General features: G+C 48.6%; 2 protein-coding genes and 1 pseudogene across 2 annotated transcripts; all 3 read left to right on the forward strand.

The window, feature by feature from the left end:
- Positions 1 to 1,893: 1,893 nt before the first annotated feature.
- LOC147957688 (uncharacterized) lies at positions 1,894 to 3,858 on the forward strand. Its single transcript, XM_087537568.1, has one exon. It carries the CDS (start codon positions 1,909 to 1,911, stop codon positions 3,856 to 3,858), a length of 1,950 nt encoding a protein of 649 aa, XP_087393694.1. The 5' UTR covers positions 1,894 to 1,908.
- Positions 3,859 to 10,012: 6,154 nt separating this feature from the next.
- Positions 10,013 to 11,275, forward strand: LOC147957689 (uncharacterized; annotated as a pseudogene).
- A 4,955-nt stretch (positions 11,276 to 16,230) lies between these two features.
- LOC125523451 (transcription initiation factor TFIID subunit 14b) lies at positions 16,231 to 19,976 on the forward strand. The gene is made up of 7 exons (XM_048688483.2): positions 16,231 to 16,538; positions 17,986 to 18,068; positions 18,217 to 18,438; positions 18,515 to 18,702; positions 18,783 to 18,907; positions 19,407 to 19,485; positions 19,592 to 19,976. The coding sequence occupies exons 1-7, from the start codon at positions 16,335 to 16,337 to the stop codon at positions 19,618 to 19,620; spliced, it is 930 nt and encodes a 309-aa protein (XP_048544440.2). The 5' UTR covers positions 16,231 to 16,334; the 3' UTR covers positions 19,621 to 19,976.
- Positions 19,977 to 23,126: the final 3,150 nt, after the last annotated feature.

The raw sequence follows: 23,126 nt of genomic DNA on the forward strand, positions 1-23,126 counted from the left end.
CGCGCTGCCTTTGCCGACGAGGCGCCGGCGCCGGCGGAGGCGGGAGGAAAGGGGTGGCGGGGGACTTGCCCTTGGCCTTGCTGCCGCTGGCGCCGGAGAAGAGGCCCATCTCTGCAGTGGTTGTGGTGGCTAGGGTTTGCCGGCGACGAGGGAGCAAAGGATGGCAGATGTGGACGGCGAGTTTGGATGAGGACGGCCCCGCCGCACGGTCGGCTTAAAAAAGGACGAGCGTCGTCGCTGACGCGTGGATCCGTCGTCATAAATTAAGCTGACCGCGTGGGCAGCGAGTAGTTGGACGGCCGCCATATGAAGACGCAGCGGACAGCGGGAAGGCGCGCGAAGTGTCCGTTCAGTGTCCGCGCCGACGTATTTGGGGCACAAATTTGAGCCGCAAATGCATCGGCGCGGACGTAATTTGGGTTTGGGCTGTCACTTTTGTCCGCGCCGACCCAAACAAACGCAGGCGGAAAAAATGGATCGGCCTTTTGAAGTTGCTCTTAGATCTGGTTGGCTGGCGCCATGTTTCTGTCTGTCCATGTCTACATGTTCCGTGCGGGAGCTCGCCAGTGGCGGAGCTGGGGGTCTTCCTGGGAATTCCCAGGAATACCAAAGATTTTCGCGCAAAAAAATTTACTAGATGTATTATATGATAAAGGCTTGGCCCACGAGGTCAAATGCCCCACGGCAGCTACGCACGGTGCCAGACCAGAGTCTGGTTAGGCGCGCGAGCATCCAATCTCCCTCCCTCGATTCCCAAATCGGTCGATCCCCTTTTCCAAATTGCAAAACCTAGCGCTCTCCTGCCTCTCCGTCGATCCACTTTGTAGGTCCGGCTCCGGCGGCCGGCCATCTCCTACTCCGGCGACCGGTCCCTCCCCTCCCCTCCATACTCCTGCCGGCCATCTCCCTCCCCTGCCCTCGTCGGCTCGCCCCTCGGTCTCCTGCGTCCGGCACTCTCCTCCGCGGCGGCGCGGCTCCGCCAGGCTGGCCAGACCGCCTCCGGCCTCCCCAGCGCGGCGGCAGCCGGCAGCGCCCTCCGACCATCGTCCTCGGGGCTCCCCGGCTCCCCGGCGTGGCAGCAGCGCCGTCCAGCAGCAGGAGTAGTCCGCCATCCACTGTCCAGCAGCAGCAGCAGTCCACTGTCTAGCAGCAGCAGTCCGCCGTCCAGCAGCTGTCCATCCATTCTGCAACCATCCACAGACCAAAGTACGGCTTCTTTCCCTCTTTTTGTAAACAAATCTGAATATTATGCAGTGATTACTTGTAAATTAAAATTGAATGTGATTCATTGGCTGTTTATGATCACAAATGATTGCCACTGATTTCTATTTTGTTTATGTGATTGTGATGTAGATGAAGAAAAAGGATGTTAGCATATTTGAAATGTGGGACAAATCTTCGAAGGCAAGAAAAATAACTTCTACATCCACACCAACTCCTATTTCCGTTGAGGTTGAGAGCAATCTGCAGCTAGCACTAGTGCAAACACATGATGAAGCTCCGCAACCGGAGAGGGAGAGAGGCTCCCCGACCCCAATTGTAGAACATGATGAAGCGGTTGATGAAGATGATGAATCAATGCCCCAATTTGAAGCAGATTTGGCAGCTCTGGAACGTGATCCCGGCAAGCGACTTCCCATATCTTCATATCATGCCAATGACCAGGATAGAGTTAGAAGGAGATACATTGACTTGGGTGCTTGTCAACCAAAGGATCATAATTTTGAGATCAGAGATTTTAGTGGACATCTCCATCGCTTTTGCCCTACTTGGTTTAAGGATCACAAGTGGCTTGAGTATAGCGTGCAAGAAGAGGTTGCCTTTTGCTTTGTTTGCTACTTGTTCAAGGATAAAACAAAAAGTCCCGGAGGAGATGCATTTGTTAACGGAGGGTTTAATAATTGGAACATGAAAGCAAGATTAAAGAGGCATATTGGTGCTGTTAGTAGTGCTCACGCTGAAGCTCAAGAAAAATATGATATGTTCACTACACCTACAACATCAATTAGGGAGTCCATTGCTTCAAACACCACACAATACAAGGTTCTATATAAGCTCCGTGTGACATGGACACTCAAGTGTTTGAGATTCCTATTGCACCAAGGTTTGGCATTTAGAGGGCATGATGAAAGTGATGACTCACTAAATAAAGGAAATTTCCTTGAGCTTTTAAATTGGCTAGCAGTAAACTTTGAAGAGGTTGATAGGGTGGTTCTAAAGAATGCTCCACAAAACTGTAAGATGACTTGCCATGATATACAACAAGAGTTGATCAAATGTTGTGCCCAGCTGACTACTAAACTGCTCATTGAAGATCTTGATGGTGGACATTTTGCAATTCTTGCAGATGAGTCTAGTGATATGTACCAGAATGAACAACTAGCTGTTTGCTTGCGTTATGTGGATAAGAAAGGAAGGACAGTTGTGAGATTTCTTGCACTTGCCCATGTTGAAGACACTTCCTCTTTGACACTTAAAGCTGCAATTGAGGACATGCTTATGACATACAATTTGAGCTTTGCAATGGTCCGTGGGCAAGGATATGACGGGGCTAGTAACATGAAAGGTAATGCTAATGGCCTGAAGAAACTAATTATGGATGAGTCTCCTTATGCCTATTATGTCCATTGCTTTGCTCATCAACTACAATTAACTCTTATTGCTGTTGCAAAGGAGAGTGGTGATTGTAATTGGTTCTTTCAAAAGTTGGCATGTTTGCTAAGTGTTCTAGGCTACTCTTGTAAAAAGATGAGAATGCTTCAAATAGCTCAAGCTGAGGAACTAATTGCTTCATTAGAGTTGGAAGAAGTAGAAACTGGGACGGGTTTGAATCAAGAAATGGGTATTGGAAGGCCATGTGACACTCGTTGGGGCTCTCACTACAAGACTGTCAACCATGTTATCTCTATGTATCCTGCAATAAGGCGTGTTCTCATCAAGATTGCAAAAGAGTATAACGGCACAGAGGCAGTAGCAGCAATGACTATGTTGACATCATTTCAGACATTTGAATTTGTTTTCATGGCACACTTGATGCAAGAAATATTTGAATACACCGATGACTTGAGTAGAGCTTTGCAAAAGAAAGATCAAGATATTGTTAATGCTATGGAGATTGTTGATCTCACAAAGCTACACTTGCAATGTTTGCGAGAAGATGAAGGGTGGAATGATTTTCTTCAGAATGTCACTTCTTTTTGTGTAAAGCACAAGATCAAAGTTGTTGACATGGAGGCTCCTTACTATCCTGCTGGGAGACCAAAAAGAGGGTTCTTTAATGGTGCAAGGAATTACCAACGCTTTAAGGTTGAAATGTTTGTGGGTGTCATTGATAGGCAACTTCAAGAGCTTGATGCAAGATTTGATGAGGTAAACACTGAACTACTTACTTGCATGGCAGCATTCAGTCCACGTGATTCCTTTGTTGCTTATGATAAAGAGAAGTTGGTTAGGCTTGCTAGAAAGTTTTATGCTAAGGATTTCACAAATGATGAATTGTCAAGACTTCCATGGCAATTAAGCATGTACATTTCTCATGTGCGTATGGATAAAAGGTTTAGCAATTTGAATAATCTATGTGAGCTTTCAGTTTTGATGGTTGAGACAAGAAAGAATGAACAATATTATATTGTTTACAAACTTCTTAAGTTGGTGCTCATTCTTCCGGTAGCCACTGCCAGCGTTGAGAGGGTATTTTCCTCAATGAAATACGTGAAGAATGCACTAAGAAACAAAATGGGTGATGAATATTTGAACAATTCCTTGGTTACGTTCGTTGAGAGGGAATTCTTCAAGCAAGTGAAAGATGAGGATGTCATCAATCTCTTTCAAAAAGGGGATCGTAAAGTTATATTGTAATTTCCTTTGCTATTTGTAATCTTTCTTAATTGTTAGAGATATTGCCACAATGATATTTTGCTATTATTATCGATGTATGGTCATCGAGTCATTGATGTTGCTATTTTACTGTACATTTACGGTTTTATTATATTGCTTTGGCCAAAAAAAATTTTACATGAATACCCAGGAGCAAGTTCCTGGCTCCGCCACTGGAGCTCGCAACCAAGCAAATGGAAGGAGACGTCGTTTCTGTCTGTTCTGTTTCTTTCAAGTGACGATGCGGTGCGGTGCAGTGCAGGAGTACTTGACCTTACGTTACCAATCGAGCCCTGCAGACTGTGGTTGTACCCAACGAGCACAGACACCTCACCTCACCTGACCCGACGGCGGCAGTCCAATTTGTAGCACGTGCATGTATCTCTCCCTGCGGTTACTGTTATTGCAGTGTACGTATCAACCTTCTCTGTTCTGTGCATGCACTGTGTCTTCATTGCACTCATCGATGCATGAACTTTAATTCAGTTTTGTTCAACAATAAAAGGTAGGCTTGGGCTAGCTATAGCCAGGTACAGTATAGTACTCCCTCCGTAAACTAATATAAAAACGTTTAGATCATTAAAATAATGATGTAAACACTCTTATATTAGTTTACAGAAGGAGTAATAGTTAGTGGAGCATTTCCTTGCTTGGATTGCAGATTAAGGTTGGACGGAGATTCGCCCGTCGGTCCGTACAACTGATCACACCCATCCCATGCACGCACCTGGGTTCGTTTTCACCCACTCGATCGGCCAAGAGAATATCTGGCGGGAGACGTTGATGAACACAGCATCAGTACACCCGTTTTGTCTTGATATTCCAAGCATGTCCGATCTCTCTAATGATCGTGATCATGCTTGCTCAGCACATATGTTTTCTGCCCGTCCACAGCAAGAGCATGCATGCATGCATGGTTCCTGCTCGTTGTCACTGAATCCACGCACGCATTTTATCTGATCTACCACGCCGCGTGAATGAGCATCTGTGCGAAGCTGTGTCCAGTGCTGCTTCAACATGAGCAGCACGTCTTGTGAAAATTAAAAGAAATGCATCTGTTAACTGATAGAGTACACAATAATTTGGTTGGTTGCAACACCATGCCTCAGACTACTCCTGTTGGTAGTAGTGACAAGGCTAATTCTGGGGCCCGCGTAGCTGATCTAGATTATGCGCAGTGTACGTACGTGCCCATGTCAGCCAAACTAGCTGGTGCGGTGCTGGTGGTTGAGAGCCGGCTATGTCTTGCGATCTGATCACATCCGTACTTAGATTTCCTTTCATGGACCAACTATTATTTCGTGTTTCTTCTTATAATAAATTTTGAGAACTGGACCTGGCACATCTTGTTCCATTAGCATGGGCGAGCACACAATTGTTGGCTGACTTTGAGGCCAACCTGACGTGCCGAGTTGGTCCCATGATGCTACGAGAGGAAATCAACCAACTGTCCGACGAACAGGCAGAGGAAACATCACACTTCCTCCTCTATTTATCGGGCCATTTCCAAGTGCCACCCACGCACAACTGCGCATCTTGTATATTCGAGCGGCAGCGCAGCGCGGATCACTTCTTTTTTATGCTTGGATTCTTCCTGTCCCGCTGGCCGCTGCTCAATGCTCACAGTTAGAGCAACTTCAACACGGCGACTCATTTCGTCCGCGCGCGTTTGTTTGGATCGACGCGGCAGAAAGGCCGGTCCAGCGAACTGATCTAAACGGACACGCGTCCGCTTTTCGTCCGTTTGCCGACCCATTTTACAGCCTCATTTGCGTTGGCGGACACAAAACAGACACGCGCGACGCCTGCCTACTCCTTCCCCTGGCCCGCTAGTCGGTAGCACATTGGTCATCCTCTCCCATTCCAACAGCAAACCCTCGCCCGCCTCCTTCATCGTCTTCGCCACCGCCCATTTTTCCGGTGCCTCTGCCAACCCCCGGTGCCGTAACATCCCCCCCCCCTACAACGCCGCCACGTCGCCTTCACCGCCGTCTTGCCGCCGGGGATCCGAAAGCTTGCCACCCCCTACTCCCAGACACAGTCGCGACCAAGAAGTCGCCTCGCCGCCTCGCCAGCTCCTTCCTCCTGACACGGGCACGCTCATCGGACGCCGCCAGGATAGCTAGCTGGTCCGAGGGCGGCGCGACTCCCTTCGCCGGCTGGCTCCTTCATCGACGCCCGCAAAACTGTTCGACAGTTTGCCATGGCACAGAATGGACTCGGCCGACGAGTTATTTTTCCACAATTTTCTTTGTGACTCAGACGATTCCTCGTCTGATGATGAGGGGAGATCTTGGCTGCCGTGTTGGTCCTTCACCACATTAATAGCCAGTGGACGTGTTTCGCGGCTCCATCCCGGGCCACCTTCCGGCATTGAATCGCAACCGAGAGAGCGGCCATTTCCTTCTTTGAAATGGCTACTTTAACACAACCAACCCACTGTTCACACATCGGAAATTCTGACGGCGTTTCCGTATGAGTAGGCATTTTTTCAACTGTATTAGAGAGGGGGTAGTCGGATATGATGACTATTTCGAGTGCAAAGAGGAATTCGTTGAAAAGATTGGCTTCTCATCTTATCAGACATGCACTGCAGCCGTCCGGTTGCTTGCATACGGAGTGCCCGATGATCTCATCGATGAGTATGTCCGTATGATCGAGTCTCCATGTCTAGATTCCATGTACAAGTTTTACAGGGCTGTGATTGCTGTGTTTCGCCCTGAGTATACTTGAGAGAGCCGACTGCTGAAGATATAACCCGCTTGTTGGCGACAAATGCTAGCAGTGGATTCCCAAGAATGCTTGGCAGTATAGACTGCATGCACTGAGAGTGGGAGAACTGTCCTTCTGCTTGGCAAGGGTAGTATAAGGGCCATGTCAGGGCTTGCACTGTCATACTTGAGACCGTGGCCTCACAAAATCTCTGGATCTGGCACTCTTTCTTTGGCATATGGCCGGATCACACAATGATATCAACGTGCTTCAGCGCTGGCCGGTGTTTGCTAGGCTTGCCGAAGGCAACAGCCCACCGGTGAATGTTACCATCAACGACCACAACTACGACAAAGGATACTACCTAGGTGACGGTATCTATCCTCAGTGGACCACTATTGTGAAGACAATCCCCAAACCTGTAGGAGAGAAGAGAACTTTTTATTTGGTTGTGAAACTATGTTATTTTTTATATGTTTGCTTGTGAAATAATGCAAAATGTGTGCATCTTTGTTAAAAAATGACGAGCAGTCGGCCACGCTGGTAAATATGAGTCGACGCGTTAGGAGCATTATTAACCCAAACAATAAATAGGACGGACCCGAGCGGGCGGCCGACCTAAATAAACGCGTCCGTTTGGGTCGGCGCATTGAAGTTGCTCTTACATCCACAAGGTGCACACGTACGCGTTCGATCTGGTTGGTTGGCGGCATGTTTCCATCCCGATCTCGACATGTTCCGTGCGGGAGCTCGCAAGCAAGGACACATCGTTTCTGTCCGTTCCTTTCAAGTTTGACGAAGAGAATGCAGGAGCATTTGACCTTGCTTACCGTACCCATCGAACTCTGTAGACTGTGGTTGTACCGACTGAACATACACCTAACCTGTCCCCGACGGTGGCACTCCATTTGCACTGCGTACGCACGTATCCGTCTCTGCGGTTACTGTTCTTCTGTTCCTGCAGTCGTCTCTGTCCAGTGCTGCTTGAACATGATGAGTAGCACTGGCACGTCTTGGAATTACAAGAAAATCCGTACGTGCTTCTGCTAAACTGGCAAAGTGCACAATAATTGGTCGGTTGCAGCACCGGCTCTGCACTGTCGCAGCAGAGTACTCCTGATTATGAGAGCATGTACAATGGTTGATAAGATAGTCTTATCTTAAATTTTGCATGTAATTTAAAGATGACAAAAAAAGATGTCTACAATTGGTCATTTCTTAGCCTTATTTTAAATAACTAGCTATTCCTAAAAACGTGATGAGACATATTGTGCTAAGAGATCATCTCTTCTCTTGACAAGTCTTTTCCTATAAGTTCTCTCTCCTCCACCTCATCTTTTATCCTACGTGGCACTACTAAGCTAGCACCATTGTACATGCCCTGAGCAGTACGTGGCTATGTCGGCCAAAGTGGCCGGTGCGTGCTTAGCTTTCCGGCTAACTTTATAAAAACTATTTCCTGTCTTTAAATCTGATTATATCCGTACTTAGCTTTCCTGTCGTGGATCCCTTAGCAGCCATCGGTTTCTTATTCTCAAAAATGGGATCTTGGCAGCTCTCCGGCTAACTTTATAAAAACTGTTTCATGTCTTTTTTTTCTCTTTCAAAGAAATATGTTCAGTAAAGCAAAGCAAATGTTGGCTGATTTGAGGTCAAGCTGACGGATCACTCCTTTTTTTCTGCTTGTATTCTTCCTGGTCTTTCCGTTGTTCTAGCTCGCAGAGGGCTTGACTTGCCAGATCTGGCACTTTCCCAATTGGATCCTGCTGTTTACATAAGCTTGGAAGTTTGGATCTGTAGGTTTCGGGGTAATTCTGCGGAGACCGGCCGGGCACCAGACATGCTGGTCCGCGGCCCATGCCAATGGGATCTAACCAAAATGAGACATGCTTTTCCTTGGGCAAGAAAGAAAGAAATAATTGGAACGCTCGGGTCGCACGCGCACGGTCGGGTCTCTCCAGGGAAACGGCATGCATGCATGCATGCATGCAGATCGATCTGGATGTGGTTGGATGCTCACATGCATCAAGGCAGAAACCGTTTGCTAGGTGTGGATCCGCATGACGGCCAGCCATCGCCGGGCAAGCATTAAACTAGATCTGTGAGCATGACATACATCTGGGGGGAAGTTGATGGATGGATCGAGGAGGCCACGTCGCGGTGACGGTGAGCGTGGCATGTCGGGGCGGCGCGGGAGCAGCTGCCTGGGTGGGCAGCGTATCGGTCCCTTTCCGGGCGGACGCTTCGCATCATCATGCATCCAACGCTATCTTACATGAACTAGTATGCAGCTAGCGTATGCGTCAATGTGTGCAGCACCAGTAGTGCTGCCATTACTGAGGTGCTGGTAGGTCGACGGCTGGTTTAGGCACGCGGCGTGGTCGCCTCGCCTCGATCGGCTGCCTCGTGCCGAGCAAGGTGCGCCGGTACGGGCGGCCTTGGGCTTGGCGATGGAGCTCTGCTGCCGCCTGTCCAGTCCATCTTCTAGATCCCGCTCCTCGATCCTTGCCGCCATTCCTCACGCCGCTCGCCGTATGAGAAGCAGCGACGGATCATGATGAGCCGGCAGAAGAGGGAAGAGCGGAGCGCGGAAACGGAGGCCCGTCAGCGAGGGAGGGAGGCTTGCTGCTGCTGTCGAGCGGGTTGGTGGCAGTGCGAAGCGAAAGGGGGACGAGGAGACTGGAGAGGACGCCAACCCTCTACAGTCTACACGACGAACACGAGCAGTGTCGCGTCCCGGACTAAGGGCATTACTAGTAGAGCTCTCAAGCTTTCAAACCCCTAAAAATAACCGCTTTTTTACAGTTTTTGTTGAAAAAAACACCGTAAACTAGAATTTCTAAACCCTTAAACCCATAAAAAAATTAGAGGTTCAACCCTCAAACCAATTTGCAATCTGTAGAAGTAGGGGTTGAGGGGAAAATCTCCCCCCAACCCGCACTCCTCCTCGTTGCTCGCTCCGAGCTCGCGCGGGAGCCAACCACTCCTCCTCCCGCCCGCGTCCCGCCGCCTGCTGCCGCGCCGGCCATGGAAGGCCCCGCCGCCGCCGCGCCCCCGCCCGCCGCCGCCGCCGCTCCCGCCCCGCCCGTCCCGCCCACGTCGCCCGCCCCGGCGCCCGCCCCCGCCCCCGCCCAACCGACCGTCGCCGACGTGGTGGCGGCGACCCACGTCGGGGTCAAGCGGCGGCGGGCGGGCCTCGCACCACCTCCTGCCGCCCCGACCACCGTCATCGCCCCGCCCGCCTCGCCCGCACCGGCTCCCGCCCTCGCCGCCTCCCCGCCGCCCGCCCCGGCTACCAAGAAGAGCCGGCCGAAGGCGGCCTCTCATGGGCCGCGAGGGGCGGCCTCCAAGGTCGCCGGCTCGTCCCCGGCCGTGACCAAGCCGCGGAAGAAGCCCGCGGCGGCCGCCGTTGCCGAACCTCCTCCCGCCGCGCACGAGGTGTTCGAGGAAATGGCAAACCCATCCTCGTTCATGGACCTCCTCCAAAACGCGGAGGTGGACCTCGGAGCTCCGCCTCTAGACCCCTTTAGGGTTGGTGACGACTTGGAGGAGAAGGAGGAAGATGAGGAGGAGGTGGGGGATGACGAGGAGGAGGTGGCCGAGATAGGGGAGGAGGCATTCACCGCCGCTTCCCGCCCACACACGCGGTCGACAGACTACACCGAGGCGGAAGATGTCCTCTTGGTTCGTGCTTGGGCAGCTGTGGGCATGGATGCAACCACCGGCACCGATCAAACCGGTAAACGGTATTGGCAAAGGATCGAGGACGTCTATTGTAAGATCAAGCCGAAGAATAGTGGGTTCATCCATCGCTCTTTCCGGTCGCTTCAAGGCCGGTGGGAGTTGATCAAGCCCGCTTGTTCTCGTTGGAGTGCGGCCATGGACCAAGTGAGAGATGCACCACCTAGTGGAACCATGGAGAGTGACTATGTGAGTACATATTTCTTCACTATTTTGATTATGTGTGTGCCATGGACCAAGTGATAGATGATATTGGTGGGTTCTTATGTGATTTATGTGTGGTTGATAGGAGACAATTGCCGGCATGAGGTACAAGGAGATGGCCGCTTCCAAGGGCAAGCCATTCCCATTTAAGCATGTTTGGTCAATTCTTCAAACCTTTGACAAGTGAAAGTTGAGGGATCAAGAGACCGCACCCAAGAAGTCGGCAATGCTAAAGATGGATGATAGTGAAGACGAGGAGAGGAGGAACTTGGGCAAGCCCGAGGGAAACAAGAAGGGCTAGCTAAGGGTGAAGATGGAAGAAGAGGCGTCAAGCCTAAGGGAGAAGATGGACCACATGATGAAGGCAAGAGAGGAATTGACAACGAAGACATTGGAGACGAAGCTTCTTATCACCGAGAAGAAGAAAGAGGTCAAGCTTGCACAAGTTGAAGCAAAGCGTGAAGAAGCAAAGCGCAAGGCCGAGTTGGAGGAGAAGATGATCAAGCTCAAAGAGGCAAAGGTATGGAAAGAACTCATGGTGGAAGAGAAAGAGCACATGATGATGTCCAAGAAGGACATGGATGAAGACCAATTGCAATGGTGGAAGGACTACAAGGAGGACATCGCGGAGAGGAAGAAGATGTTCCGTGTTGTGTCCTCTACTTTTCGAGGTGACACTCCGATGAGTAGTAGTGGTGATGGCGGTGTGTACGACTCCACCGGTGCCGATGGAGATGCTTGATGGAGTCCGCTTGTGGTCTAGGAAATGGCGCCGAGGTGCAACTTTTGGGTGATGGTGCCGATGAGAGGAGGAAGATGATGATTTTGTGATGTAAACTATTAAACCATGCATCAATGATTGTCATTTGGTAGTTTGTTTGGAAGTTGATTGTGTTCTTGTTGTCATAAATTGTAAGATGTCAAATGATAGATTTAAAGGTTGGGGTCGAGGCAAAGACTAGAACCCTCAAATCTAATTCTTAAAGCAGTTTACGGGTTGGGTTTGAGGGTTCTAGTATTTGTCCCTATTTTTCAACCCTTAAAAATGTCAAAAAATGGCACAACTCAACCCTTAAAATTGCTTTTAAGATTTAAGGATTTGAGGGTTCTACTAGTAATGCTTTAATATCTCAGGTTCCTTCAGTTGGTATGGGCCCGTAGCTCCCGGCGACCTTTTCCCGGCGGGTCACGGAGACCGCTGGCCCCACCGGGCAGTGATCGGGGTCCGCGGTCCCCGGTCACATGCGGCTTCTTTATGCAGGCTGCTGGCTGCGGCTACGGCCGTGTGGGCTTGGCTCGATAGCTTGACGAGCGTATGCAAGCGGGACCCAGAGTCCAGAGACGACGGGCATTTGAATTCCACTGCCTCTCTCGCACACTCTCGGGTTGTCTGGGTTTGAGGGTGGGGTAAAGGGTAAAGGTGGTGGCCACTGTTAACCTGTGTTGTTGATGATTCAGGACTGAGAATAACCTGACGATACCCTGTTATGTTTGCGTGGTTTGGAGTGGAGGGGAATTGGTTCGAAAATGGGTGCAACTTTCGAGAACCTTTGCTCGCAGCCTTCTCCTACAACGGGCAGCACTAGCAGTGCAGTCCTCGAATGCAGTCCTAACTAAAAGAATCGTGCTAGTCATCACTCTCACGGCTTTCTGTCAGAGGCAAAACAGCATGGTTCCACATTCTTGCCGTCAACGTCAACGTTACGTCGAGTCATCCAGATACTGCCATATCAAACGTTAAGTCAATCCAGCTGGTGCCATGTTTCAATCGGTCGGCCGATCTGACTTTGTTTCGTGCGGCAGTTCATTAGCAAGCAAGGAAACATCACTTCTTCATCTCTCTGTTCTTTATTCAGAAGATACCACCACTGAATCCAATCGTGCCCACTTGCAATCGTAGTAACCAACCACCTAAACCGGCACTCCTGGATTTACTTGAGAAGATATTGTTTGGGGCAAGGAAAGAATGGTAGCTAGCTAGGGGAGGGCTATGTATGAAGTGGGTGCCTTTGCTTGGGTTGCAATTTCAGTCTGAGGAGCTACACCAGCAGCAGACAAGCTAGCCACTATATCGATTGTTGTTGTTGTGTACGCACATATTGTGGTCACATTGTTCTACAGAGATCTAGCTACCTAGGCTGCGGTTGGTACAAGACTCGATCATACCAATGCATCCATCTACTTGCCTTAAATTTTATTGTTTCCTCTCAGTCAGGAAAGAGACATGCAGGTTGAAGACAATGACACACCATCGCTTTCGCCTTAATTTAAGCTCGCACATCTCATTAATACTATCTTAACGATCATGCTTACCTCTTGAAGCCCTGCACATATCGTTCCGTCTCTTAACATCAACATCATGGTTCCTGTTCCCGGTCTCTCCTGATTATATATACATGGCTTAAACTCTCTTGAAGCGAACAAGCTACTCCCTCCGTTTCATAATGTACAAGATGTTATTACAACCAATATATGAGCATATTGGTTGTAAACTTGTAATAACGATGTGCCAGAGCAGCACTATACGAAATAATAACATTGTTGTAAGTCGGAGGGATTGTTTGATCTGAAGTAGTACACGAAATAATTGAAGCGATCAAGCTGGTGGCTGATGCAGCATCTCTGCACTGTCACAGCAAACTCCTGTTACATAGTGATGAGTAGTCCCAAAACATATGCAGAGAAATTCAGATGCGCTAGCAGGGCACTGGCGGGTACGTATGAAACAGCAGGACCTTTGTGATTGTGGGCTAGCCGAGGCCTACGAGAGCAGCAGTGGCGCCCATGACAGCCAAAATAGCTGCCCTGCATATCAGTTAGTGCTGTGCCGGTGGCTGGTAGAAAAGCAACACCAATAGGGTAGCAGTTACCTTAGCTTGGAATCGAATGATCCAATCCATACTCGCTCCCATGTCATGCAACAACTGTCTCGTATCGTACGTGTTTTTTCTCTTTGTTTTTTGGTGTAAGAATCGGACGAGGCACGTCTTCCTCCATTGGCATCAGCGAGCATTCTGATAATGGTGGCTGGCTGGCTGCTGTCGAGTCAACCGATGCCTATCTGCGTGGCCTGCATGAAATCCAGAGACCAACTGTCCAAGGAAAATCGCCGCTCTTGCTTAATGATTCCATTGCCTTCTTCTTTGTTAAGTGGTCTTATATGCAAGTCTCCATTAGTTTAACACTGTGCCAGAGCAGCCATCGATCGCTGTATGTCTCAAGTTGTATACTGTATCCAGCAGCCAGCAGCCAGCGGCAGAGGCGCGGATTATTCCTTTTCTCTTTGGATCCTTCCCGCCGGTCCGTCCGTTGCTCGTCGATGCGTGATTTCAGTTAGCAGAGGACGGCATTGGCCCGATCTGGCATGTTCTATTTGGACCGAGACTCCATGGATCCACAGATGCAGTGGAAGAAGAGCATTGCACAGTGGACATGTACGCTCTGCTGTAAAACTCTGCTAAGCTGGAGATCGATGGATTGATCGAGATTCGGGAAGGATCCACGTGCCCTGGCCCATGGGATGGAGATGGCAATCCATCCAACCAGAAAGAGCTATGATTTTGCCAGAAATGATGAGCAACGCTTGCTTGGCCACACGCCCGGTCGGGCGGATCCGGGAAAAGGTCCTTCATATGCAAGATCCGGAAGCTCATACTCCATTATACTAGTATCAAGATAGATCCACTGCACCAACATCACATTGGCATCTCAGTATCTGATCCCGTCTCGTCGACATCTCGCTCGGCGATCGATGAATGGGGGTAGTCACTCACCGGCCGGCGGCGGCGATCGATCGCTGCATGGCGACGGCGACGGGTGGCGTTCTGGGATATATGAAAGGCTTCTCAATCGTGTATCGTCGCCTCCTCGGGTCAGGTCCATGGGGTGGGTCGGGTGCACGGACGCACGTCGCATGGGGCGTGGCATGTCGGGGCGGCGGGGGGCGCAGCAGCTGGTGGCCAGCCGGCCGGATCGGCCTTTAAATTTCCTGGGACGGATGCATCCAGCCTTGTACGTACTGCTGTCGCTCGCTGCGGCGACTCCGTTCGGTGTCGGCGGTCGATCTTCTTGTTTTCAACCGAGGGAAGTGCACATGTAAATCTAGTCCAGGCTGCACAATGTTTGGCTCATCGTGACGCTAGCTTATGGCCTGCCGCATGGGCATTTCTTTTCTTCTGAAAGTTCACACCCACATGTTGGTGCTCCGGAAACCAGGGCTGCCGCAGACTGAGCGTAGCTCAGATAATTAGGTCTCTAACCAGCCCATCAGAATTCAGACCAAATAAACGTAGATTATGTGGGAATAAGTGGGCATCCCACTTAACAGGGGAGCTGGGCTCTTTCGCTGCTTAACATTGCTGAATTCAGACTCCGCTCACTCCGTCGTGGTCCTTGTGAAGCACGTCGTGATGCATGTCCCGTGGCTGCCCATGAGCAGAGATGATGACTCTCTGTGGTCATGGAGCCGTAGATGTTGAGCTGTATGAACTCCACCAGAGCGACGACGAGGTGATCCTGCGCAACAAGCACCTCGGCCTCCCGAGCTCCGGTTCCTCCTCCGCGTCATCGTGCGCTTCGGCATGCGGGAGGACGTCGCCGCGTACAGCCTCTCCAGCATGGGGTGTGGCGCCGGCCTGGTCGCGCTCGACCTCGCGCGGAATGCGATGCGGCCATGCGGGCACGGTCGGTGTCCATGCTGGCCCTCGTGGTCTCGTCCGAGTCCATCGCTCCCAGCTGGTACACCGGCACCGACCGGTCCATGATGCTGGGCAACTGCCTCTTACGCTCCGGAGGGACGAGCCGTCGCCGGGAGCACCGTCAGCATCTCCAGCAGGCGGCTGCGCGTGGCGCGGAAGTCGTCGGCGGCGCTCTCCAGTCTCCATCGAGAGGAGCCTGCAGACTGGGTTAGTGGTGTGGTGGGTTCCCAGCGGGCTAAATGGGACAGCCCACTTATTTTTTCTGCTGTCCAACGGATGCCCACCAAGATGATTAAGTGGGATGGGCTTAATTAGTCCCACTTATGCCCACTCCCACCTGCAGCCTGAACTTGACATTGGTGTTCGCCAGGTTGTTCCTGGATTAATTCCAGACTTTTCGGTGGTGCGAGAAGACTTTCTCGATTGAAAGTGAAGCACCTGTGGTTACTTCAACAATGTCAAGATATTGTGTCAACTCAGTATCTCCGAGGTGCTCATATGGATAAAGTGTGTGTACGTGAGCATTTGCTTTTGTACTGTCTTGTGTTAAAGGGAAAGAAAACAGAGAAGCCTGAGTATCGCTGCTATTATTACAAAAGAAAAACAAATAGAAATGACCTTTTCTTTACGAAACAGGCATAGCCTATATTGTGTTTCAGTGTATTTGCCTGCCCTATTTGTTCAATATGTTTTTGAGCAACTGCCCTATTTTTTCCATTTTTTTAGGAACAACTGCCCTATTTTTTCAGAGAGAGCTAATGTTTACCTATAGGCTATAAGTGATCCACCAAAGCCCAGTCGAGGCAACCCATGGGCTCACTCTATGGACCGGGCCCGTGCGAACTATGTGTACCGCGCCATTCCGCAGCCCAACGTGCCACGTACGATACTAGTTTTTTTTTATCGTTCCCTAAAAAAAGTGTTTTTTTTCTCCAGAAAAACACCCAACGTGCCACCCCCCCCAAAAAAAAAAAAACACCCAACGTGCCGAACCCAACCCGACCAGACCGACCGACCGAACGAACCGAACCAAACCACCTTCCCGTCGTCTCCCTCCCCAACGCCGCGGCGAACTGACCCACCACCCCCAAACCCTCGCCGCCGATGGAGCAGCCGCCGTCCTCGCCGCCGCCCCCCGCGGCGGCCACGGCCACGGCTGCGCCAACACCCGCTCCCGCTCCCTCTTCCGCTCCCATTATCCTCTCGGACTCGCCTCCCGCGGCCGCGGCGGGGGAGCCCGCGCTGACCGCCGCGCAGAAGGCGCTCCGCTCCAAGCCGGCGCGCGCCCCCGAGGACCCCGACAAGAAGGTTCCCCTCCCTCACCCACCTCCTGTATTCGATATGCAGTAGCTTCTGTACGGCGTGCTTGCCCCGCATTGGGGGTTGGGGGGAGCTAGGGTTTTGACGGCCGTAGTCTGCGTGTCTGTGCCAGTATGTGGCTAGGCTAACCTGGGTCAGACGAATTATGCCGCATCATTCGTATGTGGTTTTCTGAAAATTGAATAGCTGCTAGAATGCTCATTGTTGCAGTTGAAAAATGAAGTGACGGCAAATGTGTGCAAGTGGACTTCCATTTGGAACGTTTGATCTGTTCTGCCCCGTGCTTGTAATTGAGTTGATGAGTATTATGACTTATGAGAGGCAGAATTGACTATAGTGTGCTGGCCTACTTGATCCAAGACATTAGGCATCCGTCAGTAATAAATCGCAAAATGAATGATGCTAGAATGTTTACTGCTGCAGTTGGGAAACGGTCAGAACGGGATCCAACACAAAGTTCTATTTAACTGTTGCGCTAAGTTACGGGCTGTGTAATCTGATAATGTGTTTGGTAACTCTGCATGCTGTTTTCTTAACCGGATTGTCATGTAGGTCTGTTCTGCTCATTCCCATGATTAAGTTGACGAGGATTGAGAGAATGGGTCGGAATATTTAGGCATGTAACTGAGTCAGTACCTTGTGTTTGGCAGAGGATCCTTCCTGTCATGCTAGTTGCTACCATGTCTTTGCATAGAACATCTTCTTAGTCTAACATATGGTGGTCCACTATAAAGGTTACCTGCTTCCTAGGCGTGAAGAACGTGGCAAGAACTAAGCATTTATAGGGGCACATCTTACAGTGATGCAAAGGCTCCTATATGATGTTTGAGGGATCGCACGATAGGATTCAGTTTTGTCACATTTCATCTGTTGTAGTTTTCATAGTTAGAGGCTAAGGCTACCCCCTCCGTTCCTAAATATAAGTCTTTTTAGAGATTTCAAATGGACTACAACATACGGATGTATATAGACATATCTTAGAGTGTAGATTCACCCATTTTGCTCCGTATGTAGTCTCTTGTTGGAATCTCTAAAAAGACTTACATTTAGGAACAGAGGGAGTAGACCTTATTGTCCTTCAAGCTGTAGTTTTCATAGGCATGTCAGTGAGCAAGTAACCATGTGTTTGGTAAAGAATTCTTTTGTCATAATAATTGCTACCATCTCCTTGCATAGAACAACAGCAGATTATCCTAAAGTTTAGTGGCCCTATAAAATCTCACCTGATTCCTATGCATGAAAAGCAGGGCAAGAACTAAGCATTTGTTGAAGTGCATCTTCCAGTTTTCTACAGACTCAAGTATGATGTTTGATTAATCACACAATAGGATTGAATGTTGCACATTTCATCCATCATTATTTTGATGATTAGACACTATTGATATGCAATCTATAATGATTTTCTGATTAATCGTTGCCAAAATCCCTTGAACAGAATAAGAAGCTCAAGGATGTGGAGATCAGTTTTCCAATTGTTTATGGGACCATTTCGTTTTGGCTTGGCAAAAAAGCAAGCGAGTAAGCATTTGCCTCACAGATACTTATTTTTGTTAATTTCATGAAATAAGCAAATGTTTACAACTTCAAACTGTAAACGCAGTGTCACATTTTTATGTTCTTACCTGTAGCAGAACTTGTCTGAAGAAAAAATGCTTTCCCCTTATAGGTACAACTCTCACAAATGGACCGTGTACATCCGTTCTGCAACAAATGAGGATCTGAGTGTCATAGTTAAGCGTGTGGTGTTTCAGCTTCACCCAAGTTTCACTAATCCAACAAGAGTTGTAGAGCAACCGCCTTTTGAGTTGTCCGAATCTGGATGGGGGGAGTTTGAGATTGCAATAACCCTTTATTTTCACAGTGATGTCTGCGAGAAGCGCTTGGACTTGTGAGTGCCGAAGTTCTTTTTGTCAACAGTGATTTTTTATTTGGGAGCAAATACTTAGGTGATACAACTGATGCAGGTTTCATCAGCTTAAGTTGTATCCGGAAGAGGACGCTGGACCTCAATCAACAAAAAAACCAGTTGTAGTGGAGACATACGATGAAGTTGTCTTCCCTGAGCCCACTGAAGCCTTCTTCTTGCGAGTGCAAAATCACCCTGCTGCTACTGTGCCCAGGCTACCTCCTGGTATAACATTGTCTTCTCCAGGTATGTGGCTTACTGGCTTGTACTTCCTATTTTCATAGTGGGAAATGGTGAAGTAGCATCTGAAGCTTTAAATCATCTAGGTCCTATGGAACTTATGCCACATGATAAGAAGCGTTTTGACACCAAGGATCATTCTCTGAGCCAGTGGTTCTCAAACTTCTCTGAAGCAGATGAACTATTAAAACTGGCTGCTGCTCGTCAACAGGTGAGAATCGGAGCTAGTAGTATTTGTCTTTATTAGGTGTGTATAATAGCTGGCAATGCCGGTAGAAGGCGTTATTTCCCCATGGGACATAGTCTAGCCACACGTGTAAGGTTCACTGCTGTAGAGACTTATAATTTTTCCCTTCTGCTGAGAGTTTCAGTCAGCGAATGTGTTTTAGGATAAGATGTATGCCAGTAATAGAAAACCCAGTGTCTAGTAGTGGAATCATCCATTCGTTCTGATATGCAGATCCTTGCCGTAACACTGGAAATACTTTGCTCCTGGTGTCACTTTCATAGAGACGTCACACTAGGAATTATTTGGGACCTTGAAACCATGTGGTGTTTCTGGTGGCTTTTATTCCATTTTGCTTGTTTAGTTACACGGTGTTGCATATAATGGTTTGCGTACAAACCTGATAGAATATGCTTAGACATGAACAGTTAGTCGTGGAAAACAGCATCCTGTGATTTGAGTTGTTACCTTTTTGTTCCTCCAGGTGCAGGCTCACATTGCTAAGCTGAGAAGGCAGCTAAGCATGATAGAGGGAATGCCCCAGCAATCCAGAGTTATCTCTGGTCAGTAAAGTTAACCCTTTTTTTCCCTTCTGATTAGCAGTGATCACATTTGTCATATGCTGAAGGGTTTGAACTGATGATGAGCTTCATAATCTTCTATGTCCAGGTCCTGGTCAACAGTTTGGGCACGGCTAATGGAACGGTAGCTGCTGTAAGGAAGATGCTGAAACCTGATAACAACTCGCTAACAGAATGTGATGAATGTGTCTTCATTGACGTCTTAGGCTCGCAATTGATGTTTAGTGCTGGCCAGTGTGCATAAAGCGCAATCTATGGATTGTACCGCCTTTGTGCATTTTGAAATCAACGGGAGCATGGTGTACCTGCCTTAAATTATCACCCTCTGTTCTTTTTCTTTTATGTTCCAGTAGAAGCGTAGCACATCACAGGGGTGCAAAGTCTATTTTGCTGACATAATGGAATATGCTTTGCATTGTGTCGTACCAGTAAAGTAAGTGTTAATTTCCGAAATCATTTAACAGTCAAATTAAGAGACGCTAGTCTGACCGTTACTTGAAGTGGATACATATACTTGAAGTGGATACATATTAGAACATCTGGCGGTGAACAATAAGTTTAACAAGTTTTTTTTAGGGGAATGCCATACGGCACACTTTATTTAAACTTCAGAAGAGTTGCATTGTTTATTACATCCTGCAAGCTAAAAGCTGGGGAATTACCCGCCCAAACTAATGGAGTATTCGAATAAAAAGCGTGTCTTGCAATGTTGTGCGCCCCCTTGGGCAATGCTGATATAAGAAACCAAACCAAATTTCAATGATCCCATTGCTAGCTTCGTCAGGTCTGAGAACTAACAACATCCATCTTTCATGGACCAAGAGGCAGTCAAAAGATCTGAAAAGGCAAAACACGTCCCAAAATAGCATGTTCGGTTTGGCTGCAAGCCATCCCACTCTCTATTTAATATTCCCAAATGATAAATGCCACACGTCAGGTGGTGTGTTTTCTTATGGCAATTCCTATCAAGGCCCTTATAGAAAGCAATAGAAGTGCCCTCTATGGCTCTAACAGCCGATGCACTCAGTACTGGATGCGCCGATGGGTCATTTTGGAGCGGGCGCGTGGCGGCATGCGGCGGTGCGAGCCGAATCCTAGCTCCGGCCGGCCGGCGCCTCCACTTGTCTGGCCAACGACGAGCTGGCGGCTGCACTCAACGGCCTTCGATGCCGCGGGAGTCCTGCCGGCTGCCGACCGCACGCGCGCGCGTTCTGGAGTGCCTGCACGAGGTGGCCGTGCCGCCGTGGAGCGCCTGTACGAGGTCGAGTCGGTGAGGACCGGAGGAGCCTGCTGCTCGCGCCACCTAGGGTAGGATTGGTGGTGGCGCTTCTGTGCTGGCTCGAACGAGGAATAGCCCAAGGCCGGAAGCACGTCTATTGCCTTTTTCTTTTTTTCCAAGTAACTCACGTCTATTGGCTGGGCGCTGGGACTAGTTGGGCTGGGTCGAACGCATACTGGATTACTACTAGTAGTGAAAAACATCGTTTTTTTTGGAGGGCAGGCTTCAGCTAATTGAAAGGCAGGAGGAAGGATCCAAGGAATGGCCTTTTGCACTTCATGACCGTCTTGATAAGGAGTCTTTTGTACGGCTGATTGTAACCATGTGGGCGATTTGGGCAGCGAGGAGGAAAGCGATTTATGAAGATATATATCAATCACCGCATGCCACAAATGGTTTCATCACAAGCTATCTAGCTGAAGTTAATGCAATCAATTCAAAATTGCCAAAACCGAGTCCTACGGCCATTCCAAGACCAAACCAGTGGCAAGCACCGGCAGCGGACTGTGTGAAGGTTAACGTTAATGCCGCGGTGTCAAGACAAGCTAAATGTGGTGCCGTGGGTGCTGTATGCCGCAGTGCGGATGGAACATTCTTGAGAGCTTCTGTAATGGTCCTTAATTTTATTGCAGAACCACAGACTTTGGAGGCGATTGCAATCAAAGAAGCACTATCTCTCTCAGATGATCTCTATGAAAGGAGGATACATGCGGCCTCGGACTACAAGGTAGTGGTGGAAGACTTGAAGAAGGGGAATGCATCCGTGTATGGGGCAATTATACAGGAGATAATACGACACTCCTCGGATTTTGATTTTTGTAAATTTAGCCATGAATTTAGGAGCTCGAACTTCAAAGCTCACAACTTAGCGAAGTATGCTTTATCTCTCCAGAGTGGCCGCCATGTTTGGTTAGGAATGCCTGGAGATCTTACTTTCGTCCCTGTAAACATTGTAACGAATTAATAAAAACTTTGCGAGGTTGTCTAAAAAAAAGCTAATTGAAGCCTGCCCACTGGACTTGCCACTGCACATGACTATGACCGTATCGATGTACGTACCATTTTCTAGTTAGGGTTTGTTTTCCTTCCGGCGACGCCTAGCCCCTCTCCATCTGCTGATTGCCGGTGTCCTCGGACTCTCGGCTAACGCGGCTGGTGGAAGCGTGACGGGTTTCGCCCGCCCGCGGAATTCTTTTTCTCGGGCAAGAGATCTAACGGAAGGCTCAAGGTGTAGTGTGTTGATATGCGGTCAGGGCACGTCATTACGATTGTAGGTGTAGCGACAGTAGTTGCCACGAAGGTGGCTTCGGATTCATGCATGTATTTGTTTTGTTGGGTTCTATGCAATAATATAATAAATGGCTTTATGCATCGCTTTGACGCAGAGGCCGGGGGTATTCCCCCTTCTCGAAAAAAAGACTGACTGTGCAGTGGCGGGGTGATACTGGGGGCAAGCTGCGGTAGCCATGTCATGGAGAGAGTGATCACAAGGTGTTCGAGGGTATGTTGCACTAAGGTTATCCTAAATAACACCTCCAAAATTATTGGCATGGTTCTTCTTGCAAAATATGGCCTAGTCAGCAGAAGACCTCAGCAGTAGTGACATGTTTACTCATAAACTAAAGTCTTGTCACCACTTAATAACATTTTGAAGAGTTGTGTGACCAAAGTACTCATCTGGCGAGAGTTGTGTGAATAATGATGCATTTATCTCATACTATAGTACAATATACCATAGTATTGGAACAAGTACATGGGAGCGGACGTTTGGCTCCCGGAGCCATGGAGGCCTTTTTTTGAAAACAAATCAAAATTCAAACTTTTTGGTTGCAAAAAAATCTGAAAAAATTGTGCTAGTAAACAAGTATGTTATGTATATGTGTGTAAAATTTCAGAATGAAAAACGTTGAAATGTGACCTGTACAAAAAAGACAAATTCATGGCCTGGGAGGATGAATAGTATCATGTGTTAAAAAGCTCCTGATTTATCTTTTTTGCACAACCCTCATTTCAACTTATTTTGCCCTGAAAATTTACACACATGTGGGTTATGCCTTTATGTATATGTGTGTTTTTTTCAGAATTTTTTGATATGTAGAAAATATGAAATTCGACAAAATTCAAAATTTTCAAAAGTATAATAATAACACTACCGCAAAGACAATATCCGCAAGTACATGCAGTATAATAATAACACTTTTTCTGCGATGTACTTGAGCTTTCCTTCCTTGCATGAATGTAACAATTTGTTATACAAAGAAAACACCTGGGTTCAGCACAAGAACACCACAACTCCAAGCATGATACACTTTACATGTTGCATTAAACCAAGCACTAATAGCAA

This window comes from Triticum urartu, chromosome 7A (assembly GCF_056163025.1).
Source record: "Triticum urartu cultivar PI428250 chromosome 7A, HENAU_Tu73, whole genome shotgun sequence".
Taxonomy (NCBI): domain Eukaryota; kingdom Viridiplantae; phylum Streptophyta; class Magnoliopsida; order Poales; family Poaceae; genus Triticum; species Triticum urartu.

Bases quoted from the DNA above. Each gene is read 5' to 3' on its own strand.
- LOC147957688 (XM_087537568.1), top strand. From the start codon at position 1,909: ATGAAAGCAAGATTAAAGAGGCATATTGGTGCTGTTAGTAGTGCTCAC.
- LOC125523451 (XM_048688483.2), top strand. From the start codon at position 16,335: ATGGAGCAGCCGCCGTCCTCGCCGCCGCCCCCCGCGGCGGCCACGGCC. The intron at 18,439-18,514 runs GTGAGTGCCGAA...CAACTGATGCAG, and splicing joins TGCGAGAAGCGCTTGGACTT to GTTTCATCAGCTTAAGTTGT. The intron at 18,908-19,406 runs GTGAGAATCGGA...TTGTTCCTCCAG, and splicing joins TGGCTGCTGCTCGTCAACAG to GTGCAGGCTCACATTGCTAA.